We start from the raw sequence: 20,713 nt of genomic DNA, 5'->3' as shown, positions 1-20,713 counted from the left end.
ACTTAAATTCCCACTTAGCATTCCTCAGCAAACCTGTGAAGGATGTCATTTTGGAGGTGAGAAGACCTAGTATTAGAAAAACTTATGCTGACAAATGGAAAATATTCTGTGCCTGGAATCAATCTCAAGGGATGAGCACAGCAGTGCCCAATTTACCTCAGATTTTGCAATACTTAACTGAGATGCTTCACAAGGGCCTGTCTTTTTCTTCCGTAAAAATCCATGCCTCAGCCATTTCAACTCATTACAACACAGAACAACCCCCCCCCCTCTTTTCTCATCCTCTTCTAAAGCAGTATCTCAGAGGGGCCAAAAACTTGAGACCACCCAGGAGAGCTCCAACCCTTGCCTGGGACCTTAACTTTGTATTGGAGAAACTCACTCTACCTCCTTTCGAGCCAGCTGCTACTGCAGACTTAAAATTTCTTTCCTGGAAAACAGCCTTCCTTTTAGTAATCACTTTAGCTAAAAGGATATCTGAATTACAGATCCTTATGGCAGTGGAGCCTTTCATTATCTTTCATGTGGACAGGGTGTCACTCAGGACCAATCCATCATTCATGGCCAAGATGGTATCCAGTGTGGCTCTTAATCAGTCCATTCATTTGCCAACTTTCTTTCCCAATCCACAGAACAAGGGGGAGCGGATTATGCATTCATTGGATGTACACAGACAACATAGATTGTACTTGGACAGGACTAAATCTCGAAGAAAATCTGAACAACTGCTGGTAGCATTTGCAGCAGGGGCAGAGGGGAAGGCTATTTCAAAGTAAACCATTTCTAAATGGATAAGCCATTGTATTCATTTCTGTTATAAGCACCATGGAAAACCTATCCCCCAGGGGATCAGATCTCATTCCACCAGGGCGGCATCTACTTCAACAGCCTTTCTCAGAGGTGTTCCTACAAGGGATATTCTAGAAGCTGCTTCTTGGAGTTCAGTTCATACTTTCACCAAGCATTATCACTTACCAATTTTCTCTAAATCCAGAGCTGGCTTTGCCACTGCAGTTTTGCAAGGCATTATAGCTGGTCCTAATGCTTTATAAATCCATCCTCCAAACCATAGCTTTGGGAATCTACCCAAATGTAATGACTGCAACAGTGAAACACTATGAACATAGTACAGTTGTGTACACTTGCCATAAATGTAGATGTTCCAGTGTATTCACTGTTGCAGTCCTGGTTACCCTCCCTCCAGCCCCCTGTTTTTCTGTTACTATACCTCTACCTTCTTTTACTATGCTTAAAAGCCTTTTTGGTATATTTAATTTTGTTTGGAGGTATATTTTTGTGTTTTTAATTATATATATATATATATATATATATATATATATATATATATATATATATATATATATATATATATATATTGCTCCCCATTTGGGGGGCACCTGACATCTGGGGCAAGAAAAACTGATGTAATGGCTTCGGCTACATGTTTTATTCCCCTGACGTCATGGAAGAAGGGACAGCAACCGATGCAGGACCCAAGACTTTGTTAATTAGGCCGACAGAGGGCAACCTGCCAGCAGGTTACCCAAATGTAATGACTGCAACAGTGAATACACTCGAACATCTACATTTATGGTAAGTGTACACAACTGTACTTTCTGCTCCTACTACAAAAAGACGATTGGATGTGCTCGATAGATCATAAGGATGCGTACTATCCCACCAAAATGAACAAGTGTTCCAGAAGATATTTGCATTTCTGGCTGGGAGACCGTCATTACCAGTACAGACCATTGCCCTTTGTTCTCACCATAGCTTCTAAGGTGTTTACCTAATGCATGGTGGTGGTAGCAGCTCACTTGAGACTACTTGGTTTCAGAGCATATCCTTACCTGGACAACTGACTCCTAACTGTTCCAACCAGGCATCTTCTCCTACAGGCAAGGGGACTTACTTGATCCAGTTGTGTCTCCATCTAGGCATCACAGTCAGTTACAGCAAATTCCGAATCGCACCTACACAAAGTCTGGAATTCATAGTTGCTCGTGTAGACACAGTCAGTCAGATAACCTCTCTCCTTCCAACTTGAATCCAGAGTCTCAGATCACAGGTCAGGATTGTAATGCTGCAATATTCTTTTCCCAAACAACTAATCTTGCCAGCTTTAGGATCCATGGCAGCAGCTGTCACCCATGTCTCTCTAGCCAGGTTTCACATGTGAATTTTGCAATGGATCCTTTCATTACAGTGGTCAATTTTTCTGCAGCCTTTAACTGCCTCAGTCAAGATCACACAAGCTTGCAAAAGATATCTTCTTTAGTGACTTCACTCAGATGAAGTTTCTGAAGGCTGTCCATTTGTTCTTCCCATGGCCACGGTGACCACTGATGCCTCCCATCTCGGGGGGGGGGGGCACTGCTTGGGAAGGACAGTCCAAGATACATGGTCTCCAGAAGAGGCCAAGATGCATATCAGTGTTATGGAAATAAGAGCAGTCCTCCTAGCATTGCTGGCCTTTCAAGGCACTCTCCTGCACAGGACGATTGCTATTCAGACAATATGTCTGTAGTCTTTTACATCAAGAAACAGGGAGGAATCAAATCTTACCCCCTTTGTCGAGAAACCGTGAGATAGTGGCAATGGGCGATTTCATCCAGCCTTTTTCTACCCACAACATGCATACTGGATAAAGTCAATGTGATTGTGGACAAACTAAGCAGGTCCGTTCTGATGCCTCATGAGTGGTCTTTCAATGTCGAAGTGGCAGAGAGAATTTTCAGTCGATGATGCCAGTCATTTTGTAGCATTTTTGCTTCTCCACTCAACAAGTGCGGCAGGTTCTTTGCCCTTATCCCTCCAACAAGGGAGTTACCAAGTGGTGTTCTAGTCCACAATTGGCACTCCGGTCTTCTCTGTTTACCCACCATTACCTCTCATCCCCAAATTTTATACTGGTTGAAGAGTAATCCGTATTGCATCTTTTTGGCCTCATCAAATTTTGTTCCCCTTCCTCTGGCCTCATCTTCTACATCCGCCTTGTTACTGGACCTCAGTCCAGACCTCCTGTCTCATCTGACAGGTACGTCTCATCTGGACATAACAGGCCTCAAACTGACTGCACGATTTCTCCAGTGCCATTGATTGCTGTACTGAACATGCTTTCCTTTCCGGCCTGTCACATTTAATCTTAAAAAGTTTCTACTAGAAAGATTTACAAAATTAAATGGAAGAGATTTGTGTTCTCAGCTCTTAAGAGGAATTTGGGCAACTTTTCTGCCCCTGTAGCAGCTGTACTTGATTTTTAGCTTCAATTTTCAATGACTCAGCTAGCTTTTCTACTATTAAGATCATTTAGCTGTCATTTCAAATTTTCTTGTAGGTGAAAATTCTTTATTAGCTTCTTCCAAATTATGTGAAGCCTTTCTCAGAGGAACTTTCCTACTTGGACCTGCATTAAAGGATCCTACTCCTTGTGATTTAACTATTTTGTTTCAAGCTTTGACCCCAGACCTTTGAGCCCTCAGCCAGGTCAGACCTCAAGTTTTGTCTTGGAAAACCATTTTACTAGTCATAATTACATCGGCTAGATGAGTATCCAAACTTTACACTGTATCTGCCAAATCTCCTTGTTTGGTTTTCCACAAAGGCAGGGTCTCCTTATGGACAAACCCCCTTTTTTTTGCTGAAGGTAGCTTGAGAGTCTAATATCAACCAAGTCTTTTCTTCCCAAAATTTTCAAACAAGGGAGAGAGTACATGCTGCATCTTTTGGATGTACGTAGACAACTGTGGTTTTATCTCCATTGAACCAAGGATTTCCGGAAGACCAACTAGTTGTTTATATCTTTCTTAGCTAACAGATTGGGGAAGTCAGATTTCAAATTTATACTGGCCAGATGGTTAACAGATTGTACCTCCTTTGTCTATAGGGAAAGAGCATTGTCCTTGCCTAAGCCTCCTAGAGCTCGTTCCATGAGGTCTATGGCTGTATCCTAAGCCTTTTGGTCAAGAGCTTCTGTAGATGATATTTGTGCAGCTGCTACTTGGTCCAGTGCTCATTACAAATTGAATCTGGTCTCCAGGAGCAGAGCTGTGTTTGGCCCAGCAGTACTCCAAAATATCCTTCCATGAGGATCACCTAAGATTCATCTAGCTGGAGGCTGTGCCCATCAGTTGAGGAATGAATGAAAAGGCAACATCAGGTTAAAAAAAAGTTATGTACTCGTAACGTTACATCTGTGTTGTCTATTTTCATTCTTCCTCAGCTTCTTGGCCTCCTAATCCCCTTCCCTTTGCTCCTGGGTAGGCCTAAGGGTTTCAACTTGGAAACTACAGTTCGTTGTTTGAATACCAGCTTTTTTTCTAATTCTGTACCTTCTTAAGTTCTCTTAAGTTATTATCCTCTGTCTTCTATGGGCAGCAAACTTGATCTGAGGTATGTTAGGTGGGTGGGGCATTATGGGTAAATGTAGGAGCTCGAGAGTTTGGATCAGAGGATCTCGTAGAAGTGGAGTCAGACCCAAGATCCATCAGTTGAGAAAGAATGAAAATGGACATCATAGATGTAACATTATGGTGAGCACATTTTTTTTCCTGTATCCTTTTTCAGAAACTCATCTGTGGAAGAAATTTGGGCAACTGCAAAATGGGCTTCATTGCATGCATCAGTAAGACACTGTAAGCTGAACATAATCTCTAGGTCTAACTTGTGCTTTGGAGCCACCATTCTTTGGGGTATTCTTATAATGATTCCATTCAAGTCTAGTAGCTGAGGACTTTGTCCTGCCTTGAATTGGGCAAACTGCATTGTGCAAGATATGAAAATGATACACTTACCATGAATTCACGTTTTCATGATCCATAGCTGTCTGCGTCAAAACCACCTACTTGTCCTTTTCATAGCCCTTCATAGAGTCATAGCTGACTGTATCTGAGCCTTTCAGGGAGTAGTACTTTTTTTTTATCTTGGTCTAAAACACTTATTCCTTGTAAATATTGAAAGTTTCTAACTATAGAATAGACAGCAAGATTATGGGAGGAAGCATAATGCATTTTGGGAGAAAGGAGAAGAGTTTGAACTTGAGAATGCCATATGTATGGCTTGAAAGCTGTTGCCTGTGATGACCAATTTTGCCTTGAAATGGACAGGCATGGGTCATGGAGGTTTGACATTATAGTAAGAACATAACTTTCGTTTTTTGCTTGTGCTGACAGGTGTGCACTTATTTGCATTGTGCTGTTAGCGTTCTTTAACTCCTATTAGGTGAAGTAGTGTATACAATATAAGGCTGACCATCTGAGAGTCTTGCCCTGGAAATTTCTTCAGAATGTCTTGATATAATAATGAGACATTGATATTTTTTAAGTTAAGATCAAGTTTAGGCCAGAATGGCCTTTTGAAATGCAGAAAGCTGCAGTGCTTGCAAAACAGTGACTTGAGGGCATAAATGCACTTTTGTGATGGTAGGAGTGTGAAGAGTGTTTTGAGTAGAAATCTCTTTGTCTAGGATTAAAACTGTAATTTTAATGTTAGTCTGGAGCTGTCAATATAGATTAATCTCTGTGGCTGTGGTGGTATTGCAGTTCAGTAAGTTTACTTATGTTAGAAAACAAAAACAAAGTTTGGAGCTACTGTGAGGTCAAGTAGGATTGTCATGAAACTAACACTGTGAATTTAACTAAAAAGATGATGGGCAATATGGAAGAAAAGAGAATTTGAGGCAGTAATATTAGAACTGCAAAGATTAATGCTAACATATTTAATTTCATTAAAAGATCAGATAAAAGAATGGAAGAAGTGGAAGTAACCTTGAGTTCTTTTTATGACCCCAGCTGATGGATTTGAAGGATGGCATAAAGAAGGTGAAACACAGAATAATCACTCATAAGTAGTGCTGTAACATTTAGAGTTTAACTTCTGGGTATAGAAGACAGAAGCAGATGTTAAATCATGTGATTCATAGCTATTCGTGAAAAGGTTGGGATGGGGCTAAATTGTTTGCAGATCATGAAAGATATGCTGGTGGAATGAATGAGTCTGCCTTGAGAAGAGAAACTGAGATCCGATACGTTTTTTCTTGCACACTTATTCTGGGCAAGGTTTCCTGGACCCCGACTCGCTCTGCTTCCACACCTGTCAACATAATTAAAGGATTTTGTCAAAACTGTGTGCCCCTAGAAAACAAGTAGATGTGGCAGAAGCAAGTGTGTGATCTGATCATGAGTATTCAGTCATGCAAGGCAAAAGAGCAGCTTTTTGCAATGCACTGAAGCTGAGCAAGAGAGAAAATTCTGAGCTATTGCATCCAACCTGCTTTTGAGTGAGCCTTCCTGGGACAGCAGTTGCATTTTATGCTCCAGAATATGCAGAGGCCAAGTTCTCACCACTGATTCAAAAGGGAGGTAAACGCTCATTGCATGTGACAGCTGTTGCAGAGGAAGTCTAACCATTTCAGGGTAACTGAGAGGATAATTAATGAGTATTTTCCCAACGTTTAAAAGAAGGATATTAAAGAGCAGTTTTTGCAGTGAATCAGAAAGGAAGTACTGCATGAAGTTTATACTCGAGACTAAAAGATTCTGTCAATGAAGGATGCTCTAAGATGTAAGACACTGACTGTATTACTTGAATGGCTTTTGTATGGCTGGACATTTGGGGATGATTTACCCGAAATAAATGTATGTATAATTGGTTGTCCAACGCTCTGTACTTAACATTTATAGAACTGGATATGTAAGACACTGAGAACTTGATTTTAATGCAAGTATGATTTTCCTGTATACAAAGTAGTTTGCACGATTTTGGTGTGTAGCTTACAAAATGCAGGGTTTTGCGTATATGACATTGTTTCCTTTCTTCTTCTTCTTTCGGCTTTTCCCGGTTAGGGGTCGCCACAGTGGATCACCATCCGCTCATGATTGGCAGTGGAGTTTTACAGTGTTGAGTTGCCAGCCCGGCGACCAACCTTCCACAGAAGGCACACACATGCACACACTCACACCTAGGGCCAATTTAGTGTGTCCGATCCACCTACAGCATGTCTTTGGGATGTGGGAGGAAACCGGAGCACCCGGAGGAAACCCACGCAACCACAGGGAGGACATGCAGACTCCGCACAGAAGGCACCCCAGCCGAGGATTGAACCGGAGAACCTCTTGCTGTGAGGCGGCAACGCTAACCGCTGCACCACCATGGCCGCCCGACATTGTTTCCTTTAAGATTCAATATTGTAAGATAATCTTGTGTCTACACTGCTAAAAACAGTTGAGGAACATCATGTAAGAAGGAGCATCTCTCTACTTGCCTGTCTGAAGTGGCAGAGGAATTTATGGCTCAAAGAACTAAGGAAATATTTAAAGTTAACGTTATAAGATTGTAGTGAAACTAAAGCTGCAAATGATGAGCCAAGTAAAACAATATATTTAATACAAAGTAAGATCCATGTGCTTCATTAGATCATTATTGAAGTAGTTATAACTGCTGAGACTTAGCTGCAGGGGTCCCCATTTGTCTGGCCTGGCTTCCAAAGCTGAGAATGTTTCCCCCTTAGAGCAGCAAATACCCTCTACCTGGGATGTCATGATGTTGTTAGTACAAAGCTGGCATTAGCAGCCATCTTGGAGTTTCTTGCCGTAGTTCACTGTTTGACTAATTTACAATGTCAAGAAAAGTTATCTTCCTGGCTTTTTTATATTGCTGCTGGAGCCAGATAAGTACCCTTCTGGGGAAATCTTTTTTGATTTTTTTTTTTTTTAATTATCTTGGAATCAACTTTTATGTATGAAAATGGCTAGGTGCAGCTATGGTTAATCAATTCCCCATAAAGATTACCACAGTAACTCATTTTTGACATCCAGGATTGCTATGTCTGTCGAGGATTCATACCTAAAACTATATAGTAAGGATCTCAGTTTGCAGCACTACCTGGGTCAGGAGAGGCTTGAGGTCCTGTCCTGTTCTGCTTTAACATCTGCTGGATCATCTTCCTCATCCAGCATCCATTTAAAAGGGAACTGTAAGGAGGAGGAGGAGGCAGATGGGATTGCAAGAAGTATGCGTGGACATCTGACACCCCAGCTTGCTCCAAAGGTGCTGTTTCCAGTGAGATGCTTTTGCAGCCCCTGCTTTAAACACGTACTCATCCCAGGATTCTGATGGGGCTTTTGCAGGCATCCATGCCTGAGAACAGTAGCATATCTGACCAGACCAATGATAGGGAGGGGGCTTTCTTGGACAACCAGACTTGGGCGCCTGTAGAGCAAGGCTGATTTGTATTTAAAAGGAATGGTGCAATATAGAATGAAAGAGATGGCCATGTATGTCAGCCTTCCCCCCCTGTATAAAAAGACCAACACTGTCTGTTATATTCCTTTAGCATGGATCTCCAAGAGCAGGGTGTAATTGAGCAGGTTCTACCTTCACAGGAGAACAGAGGTTTCTACTCTAAACTTTCTCATCCCCAGAAAGGAAGAAACCTGTTCTAGACTTCTGTTCTCTAAACACCTTCTTAAATGTTCAAAGATTCAAGATGCTGATCTTAAAGGCCGTATTGCATCTACTTTCTCCCCAAGACCCAGTGGCCGTTTGGATCTAAAAGATGCTTACTTTCAGATTCAAAATCATGAGGACCACAAATGCTTTTTCAGATTCATGCCAGGGTGCTTGCACTATGAATTTACCACATTGCTATTTGGTTTGGCCCCTGCTGCGTGGATATTTACTAACCTGGCTTCACTGATTACTTTCTACAGAAGCAAGGGCAATCCACTTATTCCAATAAACAGAGTGCCAACAGTAGTGCTACTAGTAGTACAGCAACTGTTAGCAAGGTAGAAGTGGGCCACAGCCTGAGTGTCTCAGGTGTCTGGGTTATGTAGCTTCAACCATGCTGATGGTTCTTGAGGCCTAGTGACATCTCAGGTCCATGTGGAGTCCACACTTTTATCCACAGCATTTGCAAGCTCACATTCTTCCTTGCATTTACAGAGAACTATAACAGTGTTGGAAGCAGAGCAAACTGAACCTGGGGGTTCCCTTTCATTGCTGACCTCCCAACCAGTCCTTTACAGTAGATGTTTTAGACTTCGCCTCGGAAGCATTCACACAAGACCTCACATTCCAATAGGTGTGGAATGTTGCACAGAAAAAGAACACATCAAAATGAAAAGTGATGTCATTCATTTGAGACTGTCAAAGCTTTCAATCAGATATGGATAGAAGGTGCCTCACAAGTAGTAATGGAGGAACATGTCTGTCATGGCATGTCAGCAAGTAGGATAGAACTAGGTACTATACCATTTGCATTTCAGCACTAGCTGCTTGTTTGCTTGACCTGTACCACTTAGTCACTCCTGGCAGTATACATGCCATCCTAATAGCATACAGTAACAGACCAATTAAACAGATCAAAAGCAGACTCCTACAAATGGATGCTACAAAGGGGTCTTCATTCAACCAGTACGGAGTTGGGGTGTCCCTTAGTAACACCTGTTAACTTTTTAGCTATCATTTGTCTAGAGAAGTATTGTTCAAGAACAACATGGAGACGGGCTTAGACAACAGATGCTTTCTCAGTCAAGTGGATAGTTCTGCTTATGTATGTTTTCCTTCCAATTCCTTTACTTCCTAGTATGATTCAGAAATTGATGGAGGGCAGACCAGGTGCTTTTGATTGCACATTTTTGGCCCAGACATCAATCACTGTTTTTTCCATTCTCATGGAAATGACCAATAGAAACATCAGGTGCTTCCCACAAAAGTGAAGCTACTAAAACAGAAAAGTGTCCTCATTTACCCCTGTCTGGAGACACTGTAGCTCAAAACTAAGATGTAGTTTTGTTGCCTTTCAGATAGCAATGCACTGAAGATGTGCTGAGTGTTATTAGAGGGTAGAAAGCCTACTACTAGGAAATCATATGTATTTATACATATATGCGTGTGTGTATGTATGTATATGTGTGTGTGTATATATATATATATATATATATATATATATATATATATATGTATGTGTATATATATATATATATATATATATGTATGTGTATATATATATATATATATATATATATGTGTGTATATATATATATATATATATATATATATATATATATATATATATATATATATATATATATATATATATATAGGTCTACTTTATATGGTCGAAAGTTCATTTGATAGAAACTCATTTGACTTGGACCATAACACCAAAATTTCAAAACAATGAAAACCCATTTGACTGAAAACTCATAACACCTAAACATGAAATTTCAATGATTTTGCCCTTTTCCCCACTGTAGTGCGATCCTGGAGTTAGCATATATAGTTGAGGTGGGGAGCTCCCCCACTTACTTTAGACATTTTAAACCATACACATGGATACTTATAACGGCAATGAATAACTCTTTGGAAAAAACAATATTTACCTAAACTATGTGGAGGGCTACGCCCCCCACACACCCCAATGCGGGGGGCTGTGTCCCCCACACCCCCGCTAACTGTATATTCTAACCTCAGGATTGCACTACAGTGGGGAAAAGGGCATATATCTTTCACTGTAATGTTTAGATGTTATGAGTTTTCAGTCAAATGGGTTTTCAGTGTTTTGAAATTTCGGTGTTATGATCTCAGTCAAATGAGTTTCTATCAAATGAACTTTCGATCATATGAAGTAGACCCGTGTGTGTGTGTATATATATATATATATATATATATATATATATATATATATATATATAAAATATGCATAAGTATGTATGTATGTATATATATATATATATATATATATATATATATATATATATATATATATATATAAAATATGCATAAGTATGTATGTATGTATATATATATATATATATATATATATATATATATATATATATATATATATATATATATATACAAATGGAAAAAGATTTCTATCTGGTGCCGGGCAAGAAGGCATGACCCTAGCACTGCACCAGTTTTTGTGATCCTTCAGTATGTATTTGTAAACTGTTTGGCACATGATTGTCATACACTTTAAGGTCCACCTTTTTGCCATTTCAGCCTATTTGCCACTGGGCTTGCCTCTTATCCTCTGAGAGAAGTAAAGCAATCCCTTAAAGTATTTGCTACATTTGAAAACCACCAAGGAAGAGTAGCATCCCTTGTGACCTGTATTTTGTGTTGGAAAAGGTTACCTCAAGTCTTTAAGCCAGCAGTGACTTGGAATAGTGTTCTACTTACTGCTGTCTTCTAAATGAGATCATCAAAACTTCAAACCCTTGTGTGCAAGGAATATTTTTGGTCCTTCACAGGGCTAGGGTGAGCCTGAGAACTAATCCTTCATTCATGCCTAAAATTGTGACAGTTCTCATTGGATCAGAGTATCCAGTTAAATGTGTTGTTTTCTAACTACAAAATAATGAGTATAGAATTTTACGTTCCTTAGATGTGAACAGAATGTACGGTATTATTTGTATATGGCTGATGGCATAAGAAAATCCAGTGATTTATTTTGCAGCAAGGAAAGAGAGTGCAAGACAGTTTGCAAACAGAACATATGTAAATGTCTAGCACATTGTATGTAGTTTTGCTGCTTCTTCCATGATAAGTACCTAGAAGGTACAGTTGAAGCCCACATACACAGTTATGGCCTTCTTAAGGGTAAAGTCACAAGCCTCCTGGAATCAGGCTGTTGAGACATCTTTTCACACATTCTCAAAGTATTGTAGACTTGACATTGACTTCAGGACTACAACAGATGTTTCTTTGGGCATTCCACAGGGTAGACTTGACATTGACTTCAGGACTACAACATATGTTTCTTTGGGCATTCCACAGGATATGCTGCAGCCCAGTATCTCTTCTGAGGCTACCTAGCTGTCACCTTGATGCTGTGTGAATTATCGCAGTAGTTACGACTACTGCACTAGTGGTATAACAAAGAACTGTTATGTAGGAACTTGCCATAATAATAGCTGCTGGAATTGATTGCTGTTGCAGTACCATATCTCTCCACACAGTCTCATGCGCTTTTTCCCCCCTTCTGGATTGTTGTTATCCGTAGCTGGAATTAGGTAACACTCCCTTTCAGTGTCTCTTCCCCTTTCTTCCATTGTTTAGAGTCTTGGTTGTTTTAAATGGGTAGTGTTCTGAGAAGGCAACTTAAGTCTCTTATTTTTCTGAGCTGGTTGGGACCTAATTCTTTATCTTTGTCACTTGCTGTAGTCTACCCCTGACTCCACTGTATTTGTCAAGGGCATGACAGTCTCCCCACTGGGCAAGAAAGCTGTAAGATGGCATAGGCAGACACTGGCTTTATATTGGGACTGTCCAGATGCCCAAATTAGTGTGTGTGTGTGTGGGGGGGGGGGGGGGGGTTGTCTGCTGTGCTAATGGCGATCTCGAAGTAGAGCCATACAAATGGAGGATGCCTGCACCTGAGATCCAGTAGTTATGACTACAGCACCAGTGATCTAGTCATGCATCTTCTGTTATGTAAGTTCTTATGCAGTTGTACTGTCTTATAGCTGTGAGTGTGTGAGACAGATTTGAAATGGAAAGGCTGTGAAAAGTTTAACAAATAAGGATTACAATTTTTGAAGGTTATCTCATGCTGAGGAGGAATTATTGTGGCCATATTGAAACAATTATGCGGGCTTCAGTGTTTAACTCAGAGGGTGAGATATTTTAAAATGTAGATGAAGATGTCACAATAAAGAGAGGGGAATGGAGGGAGGCTTGGACATATATGAATTATTCTTTGAGAGAACATAGCAGGCTTTGACTGGTTTGCAACTAAGGCTGTTGTGCATGTTGAGTTAGACCCAATGTTCTGTTAGACAGATTTTCTTACTTGAAGGTGTACTACAAAAAGTGCAAAATATGTTGCAATTTGAACATTTGTTCAAATTACTATTGACGGTTAGTTTTTCTGATTTATTTGCTAATTCATAAGAATTTTTCTTTGCTTAGTATGCAAGAAACTCTTTTCACAAAAGTTAACAAAAGAAGCAACAGCAGTTCACTTAATGATATACTTAACTTTTGAATACAGCATCTATTTGTAGCTTATATAACCAAACAGTAATGGTTGAAGGCAGAGAGGAGGGTAGTTATATAACCAGACATTAATGGTTGAAGGCAGAGAGGAGGGTAGTGCAACAGTGCTTTACTATGTAAGAAGTAATGTTTACAGTCTTTTGGAATGGTAACAGTTTGTCATATGCTGGTAAAAGATCTAAAGTATTTGTGTACAATAGGAAAGTTATGTCTGCATTACTGCAAGAAGCATATTTGAATGACATTGAGCATTTGAAGCTGGGGCACCTTAGGTTTTCATCATATCCATTGCATTCAGAGGCCGAAGGGTTGTGGCTATGCTGCTGCAACACAATGGGACTTTTGAACTGCTGAAAGTACAAAAAGGTAATGAAGGTAGATTATTCTTAGTAAGAGGGAAGCTAGGGAAGGGAGTATTATACATGACTGTTAATCTGTATATCCAGGCAGAGATTGTTAAGCAAGCTGTAACTAAAATTTTGTAAGAGTGGATTATAGCATAGGGAGGAGATGGTTTTCTGGACAGGAGACTAGAACTCAATTTTTTCCACAAGTGAGGTGCAGCTGGTCCTAGAGCTGACAGGATACCTGTATTAGAGTAAATTATTAATGAATATGCTGCAGTAGTGGCAGTCACAGATATGTGTGATGCATTAAAACTTCCTAGAAATATTTTACATGCAGATATAAATCAGTGTTCATTAATATTTGAAACAAAAAAGAGCACTAATGTTGTGAGTCCTCAAAATATAATTTATTCCAGGTTTAAAAATTAATTATTGATACCATCCTTACTGGAGTATTATTTGATTGGGAAAAACACTCCATTATTAGGTAGAGGTTTGCATAGAATAAACAATACAGGAACAACCATTGAGAATACGAAGAACGTTGATTTTCAACAAACGTGTATTGTCCAATATAGTCCCCTATACCAACAGGTTAAGGAAACACTTTGCAAAAATTGGAGTCTTTTTAAAACTAATAATGAAATTTTTCAAGTCCTAGGTGAGAAGCCTTTATTTTCAACCAAAATTGGCCCTAATTTAAAATCAATCTTGGAAAACAAAAACAAAAATCAAGGTGAACATGCAAATTTAAATGGCAGTAGACCCTGTGGTAGATGCACTTGTTGTTCATACATTTTACAAGATAATTCTATTTCCCTAGGTAATAAAAATAAGAATATAATTTCTGAGAATAGGTAACTGCTATTCAAGTAAGTTGGTATACATCGCCAGGTGTAATACCTGTACATCTTTTTACATTGGGAAGACAGAAAGGCTATTTAAAACCAGAATATATATATGAACACTTATACGATATAAAAAATAAAAAGGAAACTAATGCTTGTATAAGCACAGTACCCAATGTCAATGTGTAGATTTTAGTGGATTTAAATTTGCCATTCTGGACCTGGTGCATATTGAAGTTGGGGGGGGGGGGGACTGACAAAATGCTTTAAACAAGAAAGAACTATTATGGCAATTAAGACTAGCTGCCAACTTCCCCCCGGGGTTAAATGACTATTTAACTATATTACCTATATTGAAAGAAAAGGCACGACATGTTTAAATGCCTTATTCTTTCATATTCCTTCATATTGTTCTAAATGAGAATATATATACATATATACATGCATTCAAATATATATATTTTTTGTTGTGGTTTTAAACTATATCAATTTTATTGAATACTTCTGTGTAAAATTGTTGAACACAAACATGAAAATGCATTTTTTTAAAAAAAGTTTTTCATGCACAAGGTTTAAATATTTCGTAATGAATATTTTATAACATGTCTTGTAATTGGGGGGGTAGAAGAGCCAATCATTGTTAAGCCCTTATTATTTAAACACATGTTTTATGATTACTATGTTATTCTGATGAAGTCACCTGGCATTGACGAAAGCGCTTAATTTTTAAACCTGGAATAAATTATATTTTGTGGACTCACAACATTAGTGCTCTTTTTTGTTTCAATTGTTGTGGTTGAGCACTATTGCACCACTTTTTTTTTTTTTTTTCAATGTTCATTAATAGACAAAATAATTGATAGCAAGGAAAATATATATTTATAAGCTGATAAGCCTAGTCACACATTTCCATGGTAGTTTCTTTTTCCTTATATTTTGCATATAAATAACCCAGTGGCAGGCAAAATAAGGACTTATTGGGACATTTACTTGTTGGTCATATCCATGAGGGTCATGGATGTTAAACTGGGGATGAATTTGCAGTTTTCCAACTGTCCATTCATTTTAATGTATGTTTGAATAGAGTAAGAGAAGTACTTCACTTTATGTGGAGTTTGCATACATATATACTATTTCTGTTTTCGATTACACCCCACTGCTGATGAAGAGATATCTACAATGAAAGGATTCAGAGAAGTAAAGTTGACCTTTTTTGACAAGGAGAATAATTTAAAAGCAGATGAACAGTCTGCTTTCTACACAACTGCAGTCATACATAAATACTCTCTCTGTTTCTTCCCTTAAATACTCTTTATATTGACTGGTCAATAACCAGTTATTGTGTAATAAACTTGAAAATAACATCTTAAGTGAGAGTATCTCTTGGGTATATTCACAGATTGTAACTGAAAATACTAGGGGAAGTAAGGTGCGTAGATGTAGACTGCTTAATTAAAATCTAAGTATTGTAGCACATTTCTAGAGCTGGGAAGTTCAGACCATTTGTGTATCATTTTTGAAGTTATGGATTTTAATTTATCAATAGTTAACGAGAGGGTGCAGATAAAAAATTCTATAGATCAGATTTTACAGCTGTTAAAACTGACATCTTATAATGGGAGTGGAATTCTGAAATTAAATATAAAATTACATGTGAAAGTTTAAACATTTTTATAGTCACATACAGTTTTGTTCCAACATTTGTATACCTACAGGAAGGAAGCATTTAGGTCTCCCTGGTGAAAAGAAAACTTGAATCAGTTAGAACAACAAAACATATTTGGGTATTTCAGGCCTCATCCATATGTGATAACTATAAAAAATATATAAGATTAGTTAACAAACACAGGATTGCCTATGAAATAAAGTTGGCTGCCAGTGTATTGGATAATAAAAAGGGCTTGTTTAAACACTCAAGAGGCTGTAGTTTGGATGATGCATCGAGTTTGGTGTTAAAAGATGGTCCTAGGTATATAACCCGCTTTGATATTTTGGCTAATTTGTTGTTGATTCATTTGGTAGACCCTACATAAGTCCGTAAATGGATATAGACTTTAGTTTTCCACCAACTTTAGCAGGTAGTGTTCCTCCATTAATGGAAGAGTGTATAAAATTATCTTTAGATGGTAGCAGAGCCAGATGCATTGGTTATTTTCTTGAGAGGTATAAGTGATTGCTTTTGTACCCTTGTTTGGTTTATTGGTTTCAAAAAACTTGTAACTGAAGGTTTTGTCCCAAAAATTTAGGAGGTGGCCATTTTTGTTCCATACATTTGAGTTTCTTGGAGAAGTGCTTTGTGAGGGCACCACATTTATCATTTAAGCATATGTTTAATTTATCTAGTTATCGGCATGGTTTCATATCTGGATTATCTAGCTTATCTTATCTGGGTATTTTTTATGAGCGTTGTCGCCTCACAGTTAGACGTTGCCCGTTCGATTCTCAGAGCGTCTTCTGTGTGTCGACATGCATAAATGGGCGTTCCTTCGTTGAAGGTTGTGCGTTAGGCCCGGCAAGCCAGCACGTAAAACTCTACTGCCAATCATTAGCGGACCGGAGTTCCGCTGTGGCGACCCCTAACCGGGAAAAGCCAAAAGAAAGACAAGACATAGTAAACATATTAGGTAAAGGCCTGGCTAAATATGTAATTTACTTGGATCTGGCTAAAGCCTTTGATTCAGTTCCTAATTATGTTTTTATTGATGTACTGGGTAGGACAGATGGGTCTATATTATATTATATTGTCAGCAGATGACAATGTCGACTCGTGACTTGTTCGACATCAAAATGTTGAACTATAAAAATAACGAACGGCCAAATAACCGATTTCTTAAAGAAATTGGTTGGCCATTCTCTGACACCTGCCCTTTCCTTGAGTGTAGTACAGTCTCAAAGTTAGAATATTTAGTTCGGGGGGTGTTGGGGGCAAGGACCCAACTTAAATATATTTGTTTGTGTGCCGTTGGTGTTTGACCAGCTGATTTCTTTCCATTGGAAAGAAATTGGTTATTTGGCCGTTCACCATATTTGTAGTTCGAAATTTTGGTGTTGAACAATTCAGAATCGACATTGTCAGCTGTCGACAATATAATCTAGACCCAGGACAGACATCATTATTTTTGTAAAGAGGTGGTTTATAAATTAGTTGGTAGGTTAAAAATGCAGAATTAGTATTAAGAGCAAATTTTCAAAATGTGATGTTCTGAAAGGGTCAGTTTTTGGGCCTCTGTTTAGACTGCTTATGAGTGATTACCCAGCATCTAAACAAATTCAAGTAAGTTTGCCAATGATTTAAAGGTTGGAGATCCAACAACAAGTAACTTGGATCCAGTGTTTGCAAAATTATCTGGATAAGTTGACTACATGGGTGCAACATAAGGGTGTGACATTTAATAATAAATTTTCAGTTGTTCATTTTGGCTGTACTAGTAATAGTTACCCATATGCTCTGGATAACGCTTTGCGCTTCTCAGTTAAATAAGTTATGGATTTAGTTGTAACTGTGAATTAACTTCTGTAGTTTGATTCTCATGTGAATTGTTTTAGGAAGTGTTATGGGCTATTAGAGAGTCATTTTAAGACCTTTACATCTAGTGACAATGTTGTTATGCTAAAGGTATTTTCTGCCAGTGTTTGCCCTATGATACAATATCGTGGTTCATTTTATGTGCTGAGGATTTAACATCTGGCCAAGCTTGAACGTGTTCAAAGAATATTTACCAAACATATAGTTGGATGCAAATCCTTATCATATGTTAAGTGACTTGAAAATGTATCATTTTATTCAATAGCTTATAGGCTGTTGGGGTCTGATTTAATTTTGGTGTACAAGTGTGTTAAGGATGAAGTGTTTTCTGCACTGTTGGAAGTTGGTTTTAGCAACCATATTTTAAGTACTAGGAATAATAAAGTACTAATTCATTAATCTAGTTTTAATTCCAAGTTGAAGTCTTCATTTTTTTATTTAAGGCTGGTAGATTATGGAACACTCTACTTAAGTTATTAGCTATGTAAATAGTTTACTGATGTTTTAAGTCTTTATTAGATTCATGGTTTAAAGATTTGTTATATGTAACTGGGTCTAAGTTGAAGCAAACCCTTAGTTGGCCTTCATAGGCTCTGGGCTTGAAATGCATTTCATTGAATCAAACTGGGGAGTTTGGTAATAAAAGTATAGGAATGTGTATAAAGAAAAACTAAAAGAATTTAGTTTTTTTTGTTCCCCTTTAATTAGCCTGGATCCCCAGTAGCACACACACGGTCTGTCAGCTGATCAACCCCCCCCCCATTTATGTCCTACCCCCCCTCCACTTATTGACTTCATGTCAGAGGGCACCTCCCCGTTTTGGACCACATCTTGCCTTAGTGAACCTCAGTGATTGATCCTCTCACTCACAGTATCCATCCAGCCATCTAAAATCCTATGTTCTCCTTATTTCTTGACCTCCTCATTTCATCATGCTGCCTTTCTGCTTTGATTTATAACTTTCTGCTTCTATTATGTATTTGAGCGTTAACGGCATAGCTCTAAAATATCCATTCACATCAGGTAATGCTAAACTCCTTTGCTCTATAATCTTATCGCACTTAATTTTGGCCGTCTTCCCCTCCCAAATAAAATTCCTTTATTCATCTTCTACAACTTCTCTGGTTGATAAAAATATGCCTGACCCCTATATAAAACGAAAGGGACTAAAAACATTTTCACAACTTGTATTTTACTATCCATATCCATAATTTATTTTATTTTATTTTACATTTGCTTGCCAGAATGTCTGACTGGACACAGTTCCTTTTTCAGAGGAGGCCGGGGAGAAAAGCTCCACATTTACAATAGGACAGTTGTACAAAATGTTACAATACAGAAGTAACACACCGATACAGTGTAATGTGTACAGAGTTCTTAATACATTAATTTTTACATATATAGATTAAGATTTATACACTTTTCTAGTAATAGAGGAAACAGATATGTCTGTCTACCAAATACTTTATGTATGTGCGTAACTATGGAGAGATAACACATGTAATAGTACTAAATTATCAAGCAGAGATAATACAGAGAAAATAGACCCGTTACTAATTGGAGAAAAGTTGCTGAAAGTTTTGGGGGCAAAGATTGGAAAGCTTCCAGTTTTTCAGTTTTTGTGTTAACTTTTCTTTAGGCTCTTCCGATAGTTATTTAGTTCCTATAACATTCCTTTTTAGTGCATGTACCTAAATACTTCATATTATCATGTCACCATGAATACAAGTATTGCTGAAGCAAATCTGTAGGTACACAGTTTTGCAGCTATAGCATCTTATCTTCATTAATTATCTATATCCTGAATTAGAGTAATTATTAATGGGTATGCTACAGTGAAATTGTCTCAGAATGTTCCACAACTTCAAATTGTCCTTCTCTGGGTTTATCAAGTATGAAATGTATTCTGCAAATAAAGCTAATTTTTCTTTATCACCATCCAAGTTATACCCTTGAATTTGTGAGTCCTTTATTTTCTTTGCCAGTGGCTCTAAATGTAAAGCAAATAATGAGAAAGAAAGATGACACCCCTGCGTGGTCCCCCAGTTTTAATTTTTGCCTCTGATGATGTATTCTCCTCAATCTTAATGTTCTGTTGTGGAATTCAAATGCTTCAATTGCCTTCCTCATAATAGCTCAGCTGAGACTACTAAATGCTTTCTGTGCATCAAGACGCAACAACATTAATAGTATTTTCTTAAGTACTGCTTCCCTCTGGATCATCACTGTTTTGTTAATATTGTCAAATGTTTATCTCCCTTCCTCAAAACCACATTGATCCATATCTATCAATTTTCACAACACCAGCTACTCTGGTGGTATAGAATGGTGAATCCCTGACTGTGGCCCAGCTAACCTGAGTTCAAGTAGTGGCTGGGGTGAATGATAGAATAGCAGAGAGGGATGAGTGTTTCCCATCCCAGGTGGGAGTGAGTTCCTCACATAACAATCGAAGACTGGGGTATGGGCTGTCATGGTCCAAAGGGAGGGGTTTGGGTGTGGAAAGTCACTGAGCTGCCATGGAGGTGGGGCTATATGTCAGCATGTCCCCATTGCATGCCGTCCCTCAGGAAATAGCCAGTAGACTGCAGGGAGAGGAGAACAAATGGTAGGGCATAAAAGGAAACAACAAAAAAAAAATAATAAACTGCTGAAGCGGTGACCAGCAACACCCCACAGGATTTCCCATATGTTCCACGTTGGCCAAAGCTCTTTGATGCAAGTCTGTGGGTAGACTAGAATAGAATGAGAGCGGGTAGGCCCAGCAGTAGGTGGGGGCATTAGGATAGCCAGAAAAAGTGATGTAAAAGTGAACAAAAAAAGTTTGGCAACACTTTTCCAGTATTCTTGCTAGTATAAACATAAACACTTTATAATCGTAGTTTAAAATTGAAGGTGGTCTAGATGAGGTTGGGTAAAAGGGTCTTTACCCTCTTTGGGTAGTACTGTCAGAATAGCTTTTTTCCAACATGCTGTTGCATCCC

At 38.5% G+C, this 20,713-nt stretch overlaps 1 protein-coding gene across 1 annotated transcript in view; it reads left to right on the top strand.

Moving 5' to 3' along the window:
• The window catches only part of DENND4A (DENN domain containing 4A), a 2,763,357-nt gene that overhangs the window by 883,217 nt on the left and 1,859,427 nt on the right, over positions 1 to 20,713 (top strand). Inside the window, exon 10 of the mRNA XM_044077857.1 lies at positions 11,097 to 11,101. Coding sequence (XP_043933792.1) covers positions 11,097 to 11,101 — 5 coding nt within the window. The remainder of the gene's footprint in view (positions 1 to 11,096; positions 11,102 to 20,713) is intronic.

Source organism: Protopterus annectens, chromosome 7.part0 (assembly GCF_019279795.1).
Source record: "Protopterus annectens isolate FY-2018-M chromosome 7.part0, PAN1.0, whole genome shotgun sequence".
NCBI lineage: Eukaryota > Metazoa > Chordata > Ceratodontiformes > Protopteridae > Protopterus > Protopterus annectens.
The sequence above is the reverse complement of the archived record's forward strand: the minus strand, read 5'-3'. Positions and strand labels throughout refer to the sequence as shown.